Here is a 14,929-nt window from a genome sequence, read left to right on the forward strand (position 1 = left end):
GTATCTTAAAATTTTAATAATCCATTTTTAAAAACAGAGAGAATTAATTAAAATTTAAGAAAAAAGAAATTAAATATAACATATTCTTTGTACTCAGGTACAAATAAATATAAATTTAATAATGACATTCGGAAGAAATAAATGTCATATAAAAACATGAGAAAGGCATATAAAACATTCGTCGATTTTGAAAAGTTCTCTCCGTTTATTTTTAAAAACATATTTTTAAACAAAACTCGTCTAACACTGAACACATCCTTCTAAAGTTACAAATATTAAATTATCTTCGCCTTGACAAGAAGATAAAAATACTAAACAATCAATCTATCTGTGCTAATTGTAAAGTGATTTAAAATTTTTTTCATCACGCAATACGAGTGTTAAGAATATTATAAAACAAGTAACAACAATAAACCGTAGAAATGATGAAAGGAAGGGGAGAAGAGCAAAAGGACGAAAGCGAGAGGCGATTAGACAATACGACGGAAACACTGAGGATGCTGAGGTTTGGCGAGGGCGAGTCCTTCTCTTCCGGGGTTTGGGAGCGTCGACAGATGTGCGAGCGAGCTCGCGTACACATACACATCAGCGTATCGCGCAGACACGCGGGCCGTGCATCTCATCCTTAGGGGGTGTCGTGCCTCAATGTCCCTGATCTTGTTAAGGACGCAGTGAACCACAAATAGCCGACATCCATTCAAATATCAGCGAGAAATCCAGCTACTTAAGCTACTTCCACATCGCGCAGAGCCGTCAACTAGCAACCCGCTTAAGCGACAACTTGATAAATGTCTGTCGTAAGATCTCACATTGATTTCAGCGCAAAACGCGCCCGCTTGCATCGACGAACAGTTGAGTTTGTTCTAGCAGTGTAACGTACGGTATTTGACGCTAACTATACGAAATTACCAGTCGTTGCTTCATACATGGCAGCTTTCGAACAAGTTAGCACTTAATCACGCTTATGAAGTTTAAATACGTGACATCATAAAGGTCTAACTACTTACAGGCGCCAATGTCTGAGAGAGAGAGAGAGAGAGTCGGTATACATATTAGTCTCTATTTAATATAACTGTCACGTAAAATGTCGAACTGTCATTGATCAAATCAGTTGTTCCGGTTACACAAACCGAATGTAAAGGATATAGAAATATATTTAATATATTTCTATATGTTTTTTTTCAAATATTAAAAGTAACGAGAATTAATTACTACATCTCAGTAAAACGAAATAAAAATAAGATATCAATTGTCAAACCTTTTTAGAAATTGTACGGGATTGCGAGGGATTTGTCAAAAATGTCTTTTCAATTGCTCCAAAGCTTATAGATTGAAGCTCTGATTGAATATTTGAGGCGAGAATTTATCGTGATTGTAGCTTTATTTCTCTGCAAAACACACGTAGGTGTTCTTCAACGCGGAAAAATCGCGGGATTTGATTTAGGGACACGCCAAAGCAATTACGAGTGCACGTTTCAAGAGACGTCTTCTCGCGCGCGACCCCCTTACAAAGGCATAAAAGGTGACGGAGAGGATGCGCCAGGAGGGGTAGAGTTTGGCTTTGTGCGGGGTCGTGGCGGCGTTGAAGCCGACAAAAGATAAGCCGTTATTTATAACCCGGCTTAAGGAGAGAGGTGGGGACACGTTTAGGGAAAATAAAATCACTCCGAAATCGCGCGAATCAGCGCGTATAATGCTGCACATGTCTTCGTCCACCTGTATTACAAAATAAGATAGCATGAATGAGTGGGAATTATTTTCATGTTGTACAAATAGAAAACGCGCTCACATATATGTATATTCATACACAGTATTTAAATTTTATTAATAAATATTTTTTTATCTTAGTGTACTCAGAAATGCAAACGTTTGTACAAGTTCCAAAGAATATTGTGTGATTATAAAAAAAAATTGGAAAGTAATACCTTTATATTTACTATTCATCTCACTATTGAAACCATTTTTAATTGTAAATTTTTTTAAGAGTTTATATAGCATTTTTCTTAGAGATATTTAATAAGACTTTATTATTTTCGCTTTAACTATTCTTTCTATATTTTTATGCGGTTTTTACTTCCATTTAATTTTACAAATAATATTCCATAAACGTCTTATTAAGCTTAACATATTATTACTTTTAATTATTATACTATCACTTTTTCAATTTTATTATAATTTGTAAAATTCAAGAATTTCTTTCTTTACTAATATATATTATTATTATTAATTTATCAATACCGAGAAAATTCTTTGCACACGCATTTCAAAGTCATCATACGTTTGAATCAAAATCCCTTTGAATTTTCTCGATCTCTCAAATCCTTGCATCGTTTATAACAAGCTATATTTCATATCATCGGTCATCGACGCGGCCATCGATACCTTCCCTTGTGTATGAGTCGCGAGTGTGTGTCGCGAGGCAACAAAGTTCATTCCGTCGTTCTCGCTTCTTCCCTAAAAAACGCACCCCCCACCAACCACCCACCCGCCTTTCGTTTGCTCCGAACCAGCGGAGCGTAGTCCGAAGATCCGAGCGCAGACGGCGGAGATACCTAAAGATCCATCTTCGACGTTACGCCGCTGCCGGCTGTTGGGGGTGGCAGGACAGGGGCGTCGCCAGCGGGACGTTGGCGGCGGCGCGGAAAGGGTAGCGGGAACGCGGGGGTCGTGTCGGCGAGGGGGAGGAAAAGGGGAGAGGTCGAAGCTTCGAGTCTGCAGAGCCGTGCATCTCCCTTCCTCCCTCCCTCATCCGCCGGGGGTAGAGTGGGTGAGTGGGTGGTTGGCACCGGCTCCTCGAACTGATCAATACCTGAAACACCGCGAGGTATCGTCCCGCTATTTCCGGTGTCCCAGCGCGGCCGGAAATGAAGGCGTTAAAAATATACTCCAGATAGCGCGCGCCGGTATTATATCCTCTTCGGTACAGGTGCCCTCAATAGTTGACGAGGGGACCGATCCGTTGGCGAGACATTTCGCGATGGAGGGACGTGCACCAGGATAAGTCGTGCAGTGTCGGCTCGCGTGATGTTGAAAGAAAGCTAAAGCGGTGAACAGTTTTAATCATTTTATTTCACACGATAATCAAGTAAAAGACTTTCAAGTAGATCACAGTCATTTCTCTCTCTCTCTCTCTCTCTCTCTCTCTCTCTCTCTTGTCATAATAAAGAGATATAGTTATCTCCGCGATATCTTATAATAAAGGAAGACCATCTTTTCTCATACTGACAACACCTGACTTTTTTTGAGATAAGTCTACATTTTTTTCAATACAATAAACTTATGAATCATTTATTACATTGTTCTATCGATATTTTCTCTTTTCTTATTCAGATCTTTGATATACCTTTGCGTTTAAATTACAGGCAATATTTTCACTTGTTTCACATTTTTAATACATGGTTATTAGAAATCACGCTTATCGATATAAAGTCACAATTTCATCGTTCTTTAAAATTACTTTACTGATTTTGCTGATTAAGAGTTCGCACCAGATGACTGAGATGATCGTTATTGGCGCGTACTGTACGCTCGCGCCGGCAATGGCTCTTTATCTGGGAGGACTCGGCCTGATCGACTTTTAATTATAGCTATCTGCTACCTGGTTCGCTTGGTATTCGGCGTGCAAGGGTGAGCGTGAGTAATCGACGCGCCGAGATGATCGATCCCGAAGCCATTCTCGCGGTTGGAATCTTCATTTCGCGGTGGTTACTGCGTCTAGTACGAATTCAATATTGCGTGAATATTCAGAACCGTTATCGCGAACCGAATTGTATAGATTAAAAGTACAAAGTGGAATCAGAGAAAGAGAAAAGAATTCTTCTTATGTATAAAATATATAATTATGAAGAATCGTTATTAGAGAAAACCAATTTTCAATTATATTGTATTTATACTATTATTAAACAAACTCAATCGTTAGAGTGTAACTGTTAGATAAGAGTTACGATGGCTCTTATTTAATGAAACATTAAATAATTATTATATGTTAACGAGAAATATTATATTTCATTTCCCTTAAAAATAAAGCTACACAAAAATAATTGACTAAATAATATCTCGCTTGTCAGGCAATTTAATTTTTTTCTTTGTCAGATCTCGCTGAAAATTTAATTTTATTAATAAAATAATTTATGTTATTTCTCTTTATGGAATATAATATTTTTTACCATAAAATCACGTATTTTGGGGAAGATTGCTTGGAAAATTGCAGATATCTGTTCAGCCGGAGGGCGTGACCGCGAGTACGATGTGAAACTCCGGATTTGCGAAATCGCAGCAAAGGGGTTGGTTTAGTATCAACAGGTAGAGCACGTCCTCTTCCCCACCGGATAAGCCTAGGGCTAAGCGCCGGCGCTGGTTAAACTCCTCTCACCCTCCCGAGGGTGTGGACCCTCCCCATTGGTCCGGACGTGTGAAAAAGAGAGCGAGTCAGTCCTGCGCGCGGATAGAGTCTTTTTAAATCCCTTTCTCTGAGGGGTGGAGCTTCCTGAGGTTTTTCACTGCAAACTTTCGCCTATTTTTTTAGTACAGATTAATTTGCATACGTCACTAGAATTATTTGTGCATTACTTTTATCATAACAATTAGCTAAACGATTTTTAAATCCTCGCGCACAGTTTTTCTATTCAATTATAAATCAAGAAATTTTTTGCTCCACTAATCTTGTGTTCTGTGCATTAAAACGTCAGTATCATTAATTTCTCTTGCTAAAGAGATTAATGCAACTTGTTCAATTTGTCTTGTTGCTATAATAAAAGATCTTTTATTTATAAGATCTACAATTCCTTTCTTGCGACTTTTTTAAGCAGCCAAGATGCAAAATGTGAATTTAAAATTGTGCAATTAAAAAATTAAACTCCCGCACAATTTTAAAATTTCCTTTTATTTGATTTACTATAAGTGTCTTATAATTGTTATAAAATATAAAATATAAAATATATAGTTAGAATTTTTACAATTTTTGCAAAGCATAGGCAATCTGTGTTATATTTGATAATCAACCGCATATATAAATAATGCAATATAAATGTAACGAACTCTCTTGTATCTGAGCTAATCCTCTACGAGGGATGTTCGTTTCGGAAAGAAAGAGCAGATACGGTCCTATCGGATCAAGGAAAAAATTGATGAAAAAAAGATCGTAATGCGGCGACAGCGACGAGGAGAAGGGGAAAATATCCGCATGGGTCAGCCGAGAGAGGCTTAGACCACAGAGATGCCCGCTTCAATATCGGCTTTCGGGATACTTGAGATATTTATCTAATGTCTTACATTTTCCGCGGCACTGCCCATGCAAATTTCCATTCATATCTTCTACAGAAAAACCTGCTCTCCTGGATTGCCGCTTTCGACGAAGCGCTCCGATTTACGATCAAAGCTCGTTAAAATATCCATGTCTCAATAACTTAACGACGCTGATATTAATAATAAAAAATTTTTTAATTTAAATATATAAATTATAGATAAGCAGAAAAAAATGATTTTGATTGTTCCTAGATATTTGAAGCTGTTAATTGATAATCGTGTATCATCAAGAAATTTATCATAATTAATATTAATTTATCATATTAAAAAATTAATGGACAAATGATGATCAAATATTCCAAATGCAATGTAAAGTTTTGATCAAATAAGATAATCATCGACAAAACTTGGCTTTGTCGCTCACAGAAATAAAATAGACAGATAAATATCACTGATATGTCTCACATTATGATGAACAAACTATCGCGCAGCCAGACAATGCGAACGCATTCGCCATACTTTATCTTCGTCCGATTCTTTGTTTTTTCTTGTCATTTTTGTACGGAATAACGCGCTCGACACCTCCACACCGCGGCAGTCTGGTTATCTTACGGAGATATCGTGCGGCGTGTACCCTAGCGTTACTTATCAAAGATAACTAGTAACTCAGTGCTCTTTCAGCGCGTTCAGAGAGAAACCGGTACCGTGCTCAGTCATCGATTTTCGTAGACGGGATCCTCGGCGATCGATTTTCTACGATCTCGTTACGACGTGCGATGATACCGCGCGATCGAGAAGCCGCAAATATTGTTTCGATAACGGCGACGAGGTGAATTCTGCACGGTTCTGGGCGAGAATGTGGGTTACGGACGATTATTCGACAACCTGACCCGCCTCGATGATGTAAAAGGAACATGGAGGAACGATCGACGATGATGCATCGCGATGTGCCCTTGTTGCTGATCACGTGGTTGACGATTTTGTCGATTGCGAGCTGTCAGAGCGTGTGCCCTCTTAGGTGCCTATGCCACCTTAACCGAATACCCAGGACTATCGAATGTTCGAGACAAGGATTACAGGCGTTCCCCGAAAATATCAGTGACGTTGTGAGTGTGTAAGATTTACTATGAAGCCTTTTTATTGATTTTTTTTTTTAATCACACGTAAATCTCGTTATAAATAAGTGATGAATATAAGGTAATACTGGTTAATTACATTTTAATTAAGTAGTTACTTTGATAACAAAATGAATGTACAACAAAAGTGAGAATCATGACAAAGATATGTAATCAAGATAAATGAATCACTGTCCCGGTTTAAATAACAAGTGTCGATATACAATTTTACGAATGATGAAAAAGATTATTTTATAAATATTATATAGTTTATTCACAATATTCCTCTAAATTAGTTTGTAATAAATTATGTTTTTTCATGTGCAAATTATTGTTTGAAATTAATTTTTTTTTTTTTTTTTTTGCAATAGGTCCAGCATCTGGATTTGTCGAGCAATCTTTTAATTGACGTCACGGACGAAATTAATCAACTGACCGAGTTGGAATATTTAAATCTAGCCAGGAATCAGCTTACTTCCCTACCAAATAATCTTAAAGAACTAAGAAAATTGCGAAGACTAGATCTATCAGATAACACTATCGCAAACACGGCAGATATTGCTTCCATTAATCAGTTGCCGTCCCTGAAGGTTCTATACATTTCAAAGAATCAATTACTTGACTTAAAAGGGTTAACTAGCGAAGTACTACAGGCAGTGGATGCCGGTTATTGTCGTATGTATTAAAACGATGATAAAATATTTAATACGCAAAGAATTTTATAAATTTTATAATTTTTAATAAAAATAATTTAGAAATTAAAATTACATAGAAATATTTTTTTAATACATAAACTTTAATTTATATAATATTTAATACGTAAAATGTATGACATAAGATTTAATATATAAACATAAAAATATTTAATACGTAAACATCATAATCATACACACATCTCAATATTGCTTATGTTTTTTATACAAAAATATGTAAACAATTTTTTTACACGATTATGAATGACACATATTTCACGTATCAAACTAAAGGAGCTTTGTATATTTTAGTTATAAGGCAGCTCGGCAATGCATCTTTGAATGGACTGTCAGCTCTTACGACATTGAATCTCGCGGGAAATCCATTGAAAATTATCGAGACACCTGTCAGTGAAACACTGCAATGGTTGGACATGTCTGATTGCGTTTTGAATTATCTATATCCAGATACTTTGAGTAGACTTCCAGAATTAGAAGAACTACGATTGGCCAACAATCCTACGTTAGTGTATAGTACTCGGTAATAAGACTTTATTTAACTATATTTAGTTTATATATTATATATAACTGTTTAACTCATATTTTTATTGAAAAAAATTATTAAAGAATTTGTATGAGAAATATTAGATAATTTATTTAATAAAAATAAATATTCTTGTGATAATAATTATATAAATAATACAAAATATCATCTGTTTGCAGACACTCGACCTTACAACATCCGAAGCTGAAGAGACTGGACGTATCGAGATGTAACCTCGACAGACCCGGTCTTCATGGTTTTCCGTCGTTGACGCACGTTTATCTCTCTCGTAATACGATTCATATATTGCCGGATAATATATTCGTCAAAAACAAGCAGCTGACGCATCTATACCTGAATGCGAATAATCTAGAGCGATTGAACGCCAGCACTTTTGACGGTTTAATCAAACTTCAAACGCTCGATCTGTCTGCGAATAATCTCGAGAACATTTACCCGCTGACGTTTCAGGACAACATAGATCTCAGGCTGCTAAATCTTTCCTACAACTCTCTACACCGATTTCCGGATCTCTCTTCTCTCGTCACGTCATTGGATCTGTCCTTCAATCTGATCAGCCGCTTTAACGCAAACTCTCTGGAGAATATGCCTAGGATCAGAAATTTAAACTTGAGAGATAATCAACTGCAATTGTTGCCACACGGCTTAAAGTCAAAAACATTAATAATACTAAATGTGCAGAGAAACAGACTCGTTGAGTTGCATAACGACAGCTTTGCTGAATTACCGTCGTTGCAAAAAATCGACTTGTCAGGTATATATCTTTGAATTTACATTTTCGGCAATAACAACCAGGAGATATTTAATTTTGAGAACTTAATCTTTAATTGATTTATTAATGCATTAATCTTTTTTTTTATTTATTATGATTATTTATTATTTATTTATTTATATAAACAAGAAAAAAATTTCTTTAAATTAAAAGAAAGTATAGATTATATTACGGCAAGTAAGTAGTAAAGTTAAAAATTGAAGTCAATAATCTTTTTCAATTAAAATTACAGTTAAAAATGTATAATTTGAGAAATTACTATTGTTACATTTTAAAATTTCTTTATAACTATTATATTATTTCTTCGTTTATTATATGTTTTGATATATATTTTTCGCGCTATTAAATTTAATAAATAAATTTTTAGGAAATCGCTTGACGGAGGCGATGGATCCTGATATATTTCTAAACAATCCAGATTTGACCGTAATCCGTTTAGAGGATAATCCATGGAGATGCGACTGCACGCAACTCTATGTCACCTTCGAATACTTGATGGTTCCTATTGGAAAAACAGTGGGATCGAGCTTGATTTGTCAGAGTCCGGCGAACGTTTCCGGTTACTCGTGGGAAGCCGCGTGTTTCGACGCTTGGAACACCGACTTGTATCATAATAAAGATAGAACTTGGGGAATGGTAATGGTCAGTCTGCTTATCATGGTCGTTCTGTGTGGCACCGTGGTGTCGATCAAACACACCATGAGAATAAAGAGAAGAGTCCTAGAGCAGAGACGGCAGCTGGAATTGGCAGAAGAAAGAGAAAGAGTACGACTTTTGCATTCAAGACGGTAAGAATCTTTTTGAATTATTAATTGCCAAATTTATTATATATGTGCTAAATATATATTAAAGTGTCCCAGGTAGCACAGGTTCGTTTTAAAAACGTTTCACAAATGTTTCTGCGAAACGTTTTAAAACCGGCTTTCGAAAACGTTTTTAATTGGTATAAATGTCCACTTAAGAAACGTTAAGGGAAACGTTATTTTCTAACAAAAAAAAACGTTTAAGAAACGGTCAAAATACCGTTTTCTTTCCTTTATTTGTAAAAAATTTGTTTATTCACGGATTCAAATATTCAATAAAATATTTGAATATTCAATAAAATAATGCATATATATATATATATATATATATATATATATGCATTATTTTATTGAATCTGTGAATAAACAATCATATTTATTATATATATATATATATATATATATATTAAATTTAGTTCAATTTTATTAAAATATATATATATATATATATATATATAAATAATGTGTATATATATATATATATATATATATGTGTGTGTGTGTGTGTGTATGGGTATAAACGCATTATTTTATTATTATTTTATAAGAAAACAAATCTTTTTCACGCATAAAAACTGTTTTTTTCTTTTATAAAATAAATATATGTATACAATATGTTCATATATAGTAGTTTATATTGCCTGTATATTATAATAAGATTATAATCAAAAATATATAAAGTACAAATCATAATAAAGTATTTTAAAATAAAGTTCTTATTTAAAAAAAAAACATTTAAACATATAATAATTATACCAAAGAATGAAAAAAAAATTAACACATACATAAAATGAAAAAAAATTGACACATTTTTCCAGGAATATAACTTTTTTGTCTTGTATACTTATTATGTTTAAATCTCAACATAGAACAATTTTATCTTAAAATTATTTTAAAATTTAATAAATGTTAACCTAATTTTAACTTAAAAAATAAAAAAAATTACAACAAAATTAAAATTTAAAAAAAATTAACTTTTTTTAATTATTCCAAGAATATAATTATTTTCTTGTACTTATGTTTCAATCACAGAACTGTGTTATCTTAAAATCTAATAAATCTTAACTTAAAATTTTTATTCTTGTTGAAAAGTTCTTCTTGCTTTAATTTCGGCTAAAGTAATACGCATAGAGGATAGCTTCAACCAATCTTTGATACAATTTTCAATTTTGTTGACTGCAGCGTTTGGTTCAACGTTTCTGACAGTAGCTGTAAAAAATTTATAAATTATTATACATTATTATTTTATATATAATTATTAAACATAATAGGTTTATAATAACTGTACAATATCACACACACACACACACACACACACACACACACACACACACACACACACCCACACCCACACCCACACCCACACCCACACCCACACCCACACCCACACCCACACCCACACCCACACCCACACCCACACCCACACCCACACCCACACCCACACCCACACCCACACCCACACCCACACCCACACCCACACCCACACCCACACCCACACCCACACCCACACCCACACCCACACCCACACCCACACCCACACCCACACCCACACCCACACCCACACCCACACCCACACCCACACCCACACCCACACCCACACCCACACCCACACCCACACCCACACCCACACCCACACCCACACCCACACCCACACCCACACCCACACCCACACCCACACCCACACCCACACCCACACCCACACCCACACCCACACCCACACCCACACCCACACCCACACCCACACCCACACCCACACCCACACCCACACCCACACCCACACCCACACCCACACCCACACACACACACACACACACACACACACACACACACACACACACACACACACACACACACACACACACACACACACACACACACACACGCGCGCGCACGCACGCACGCACGCACGCACGCACGCACGCACGCACGCGCACACACACATAATAATTAAACATATTTGCTAAATGTTATCAATGCTGGCTTCAAAGACAAAAGACAAACCTATGATTAAATCTTTCGCTTTTAAAACTTTGAAGGCTTTTTTAGGTACTCTTCCTGCCCAATTAAAGTTTTTAGCGTAATTATTTGTTATTATTTTTTCCAATGTTCTTCTTGTTATCTGTGCAATCGTTGTACCACCTGATATAGCTAAAATCTGTACCTTTAAAAGAATAATAACACATTAATATAATAAAAAAAATATGGATTAAAAAAAAGAAAGGAAAATAAACAGAATGCAAAAATATAAAAAGAGATTTAATGAGTTATATTTACCATGTATTCAAAATTTTGTTTTGTTTTTAAAAATCTTTCAATATTTTCCAAACTTTCATCAGTGTCAACTGGTATTTCAGGAACATCCTCCACATGGGGTATTCTCGATGGTCGAAAATGTGCTGTAAGTTGTTTGACCATTGGAAGAAGCAAGTTCATAGAAGTTTCTAAGTTCACTAATTTTGTTAGAACAACGTAAGAAAAATCTAAAAATAACATGCTATGTTAGAGAAATTTTTTCTTTTAAAAAAAATATATATATATATCTAATTATATTGATGTTGATGTACATCATCATCAAAATAATTACGAAAAAGTGTAATCTTGAATTAGTTTTTTATTCCACAAGAGTAACTCTTAACTATAGAAATGTAAAAAATAAGATTTAAACACAAAAGTAATAGAATATAGAAAAGTTAAATAGTAAATAGTAAATGCTGAACTAAACAATATATAGAAAGCAACATAATAAATAATAAGTCAAATGTTCAAAATAATAATTAATTAAAGCACAATTATTCTAAAAAGTAATTTTTATATAGATAGTGCAGATTATTCAGAATATTCTGTGCAGTATATTTCAAAAGCAAAATTATTATTAAGTTATATGTTTCTTATAAAAATTATTAATATGTTAGAGTAATAGTCTTGTACACAGAAAAGTTTATTAACATTTTACCTGATTTGTGAAATTCTGAACTGGTCAATGTAGTTCTGAATGTATTTTGCGGACTAATTGCTCTTTCATCTGAACTGGTCAATGTAGTTCTCAATGTTTTCTGCGGAGGACTAATTGCTCTTACTGAAGACGTTGAAAAACTAATTCCATTAGATATACGTTTTGAAAAACTGTCAGCTGTTGATGTTGATGGTTGGCAGGAAGTGATCATAGATCTTGATAAATTACTATTTTTTGATGTTATTTTTAATGCAGGAAGAGATGGGATTTTATTGCATAATACCTCTTCATTGTTATCAGATTCTGAAGAATCTGAATAAATTCGAGGTCTTATTCATAGTCCATTATTTTTATTTCAAGATCGTTTTAAGTATAATATCTTAAGATATGTTATTACGATTCTGTGATTGAATTACAACACATTATTATTAAGACGGTCTTCAATATAAAATCGGACTATGAATATGAATATCTAAAATTAAAAATACATTAATTTTTTTAATTCAAAATTATATGTATATATATACACACACACACATATATATATATATATATATATATATATATATATATATAATTTTGAATTAAAACATTAATTTTTATTCTATTTAGGCCCGATATTGTACCAACATTATTTTGGATTTAAGTGCGACTTAAACATGTATCTATCTTTATTTTTCTTTCTAAATTAATAAAAACAGATATATATATATATATATATATATATATTTAAGTCTCGTTTAAAGCCAAAATAATGTTGATGCAATCAGGCCTTATAGAAACGTAAAAAATACGTTTCTTAAACTATGGTTTTAAAAATGTTTCTGTTGAAACGTTTCTTATTGGTGTTTGACGGTTAAAAAATATTGGATACGTTTAGAAAACGTTTATAAAACGAACCTGTGCTACCTGGGGTTTTATTTTATATATCATTTATACATATACATAAATCGATAGACGTACTATCAGCAAATTCGCAACGATCTTTACTTTCGTTTGTGTTATAAAATTAAAATTTTGTTAATTTAACATTTACGTTATCTACATTACGTTTTCTACATTTTTCAAATCACAATCACATATAAAGGTAATGATACAAAAATGTATTAATCTAAAATGGACATCTCTACCTGCAACAGATAAGATAGATATCTCTCAGAACCGCAACCGACTAAACGCACACAGATTTACATTACAATTTCGCAAGCTGGTACATCATTTAGTTTTCTCAAGTGATATCAGAAAACGCGTTACCGACGCTTAGTTATATTTTTAGATGAATTTTGTAAATAAATTTAAGCTATTACAAGAGAATTTTTAATTATTTCTTGACATTTATAAGTGATACACTTTTGGGACTGCAACAACAGGATAAAATTAAATAAAACTAATGCGCTAATGTATTTTTAGAAATCAACGTTTCGAAGAAGAAATAGAAGACCTAGAGAATTCAGCGGAACCCAGAATTAATCCTCTGGAATTAATCGGTCCACCCAGCTACGAAGAGGCAGTCCAGATGCCCAGACTAGTTCATTCCATGGACGCTTTGAACGAAATCTCCGTTGAAGATGATATTTTGCGCCCCATAAATTCCGTGGATAATCTACGGATGAAGAAAAGGAGAACGAGAAGAACGAAGACGACCCGAAAACGAACTCAGAGCGAGGATGATCTGCTGAGAAGAGAGGAACGTCGGCAGGAACGGATCAGAAGAGAGAGGAATAATTCCAGCGGCAATATCTGCGAGACCATGGACCAATCGCAACATACAAATCCCAGAAATTCTAGGATCTCCATGACGCGCAGATCTAGGAGGCACAGCGTCGTGGAGGAGTCCTTGGAATCCAATAGTAGCAAGGATCTACCGAGGCCGCAAACTCCCAACACGAGGAAAAAAAGGAGACGGCAGGTGATTCGAGATGAACAAGTAACCGATGACGAGGCTTCCGACGTTCAGATAACGGATTTCAATCAATCCATCGTCATCAGGGAACTCCGACGTGAACCCAGAAGCGGTTATAGAAATTCATTCGCAGAACGCGAGTCGTAAACTACTTTATGTAAATTATTTCAAGCACGATTAATTGTTTGATACTTTTAATATAAATATAAGAAATAGATCACGAGACTTTTCTGCAACATTTTTGTTGCATTTCGCAAAAACATGGCTTTCTAAAGAGTGTAAAATTTGTCTTTTTTTTAAAACATATTAAAATTACCTAAAAATAATACTATCATTTACGTATATACATTTAACACTAAATCAATAAGATGGATATTGAGCTGATAAAGATTCTCCAATTATTGTTAAAAAAAATTAATATAAATGAAAAAGAATCATCAGAAGATTTGCTTTGGAGAAAAGCAAAAGTACAAGTGTCTTTCCTTGAAATAATGTCTCTCCTGCTCGAGTGCTTATCGGTGCAATAACATCACCTTTTTTTTATCAGTTCGAATAGCATCGACCTCAGATTACGATAATTTCTTGTCAATCTAAGAAGAATTAGAATACTTGGAGATTATAGTTGTAAATTCCTATCGTTTGTCATATCATTATATCATTTATAGGAATAAGGAAAATGGAAAGAAAAAAAAAACAGGATACGCATAAATTATAATAACCATATCATTATCATTAAACATTTAGGAGTATTCTTTAATAATACTCCCGTAATTCATTTATCAAATTGTTATAGTTTTAAATAATTTTAGATACACAGCAAAATATATTACGTATATATTTTACTTATAACAGTCATGATCTTTGTAATAGATTGATTATTAT

General features: G+C 34.2%; 2 protein-coding genes across 3 annotated transcripts; one reads left to right on the forward strand and one right to left on the reverse strand.

The window, feature by feature from the left end:
* The first annotated feature begins 5,895 nt into the window (after positions 1–5,895).
* On the forward strand, positions 5,896–14,910 carry LOC140662800 (uncharacterized). The gene is made up of 6 exons (XM_072886438.1): positions 5,896–6,350; positions 6,731–7,034; positions 7,364–7,592; positions 7,775–8,370; positions 8,756–9,176; positions 13,555–14,910. The coding sequence occupies exons 1-6, from the start codon at positions 6,159–6,161 to the stop codon at positions 14,192–14,194; spliced, it is 2,382 nt and encodes a 793-aa protein (XP_072742539.1). The 5' UTR covers positions 5,896–6,158; the 3' UTR covers positions 14,195–14,910.
* LOC140662805 (uncharacterized) lies at positions 9,836–12,491 on the reverse strand. 2 transcript variants are annotated; one of them, XM_072886453.1, is made up of 4 exons: positions 12,145–12,491; positions 11,466–11,587; positions 11,193–11,352; positions 9,836–10,400 (listed from the first exon to the last, which is right to left on the reverse strand). In XM_072886453.1, exons 1-4 carry the CDS (start codon positions 12,353–12,355, stop codon positions 10,267–10,269), a joined length of 627 nt encoding a protein of 208 aa, XP_072742554.1. In that variant the 5' UTR covers positions 12,356–12,491; the 3' UTR covers positions 9,836–10,266. The 2 variants fall into 2 exon arrangements, with proteins under 2 accessions (XP_072742554.1, XP_072742553.1); XM_072886452.1 differs by having other exon boundaries at positions 9,988–10,400; positions 11,466–11,671; positions 12,145–12,489.
* Positions 14,911–14,929: the final 19 nt, after the last annotated feature.

Source organism: Anoplolepis gracilipes, chromosome 2 (assembly GCF_047496725.1).
Source record: "Anoplolepis gracilipes chromosome 2, ASM4749672v1, whole genome shotgun sequence".
Lineage (NCBI taxonomy): Eukaryota > Metazoa > Arthropoda > Insecta > Hymenoptera > Formicidae > Anoplolepis > Anoplolepis gracilipes.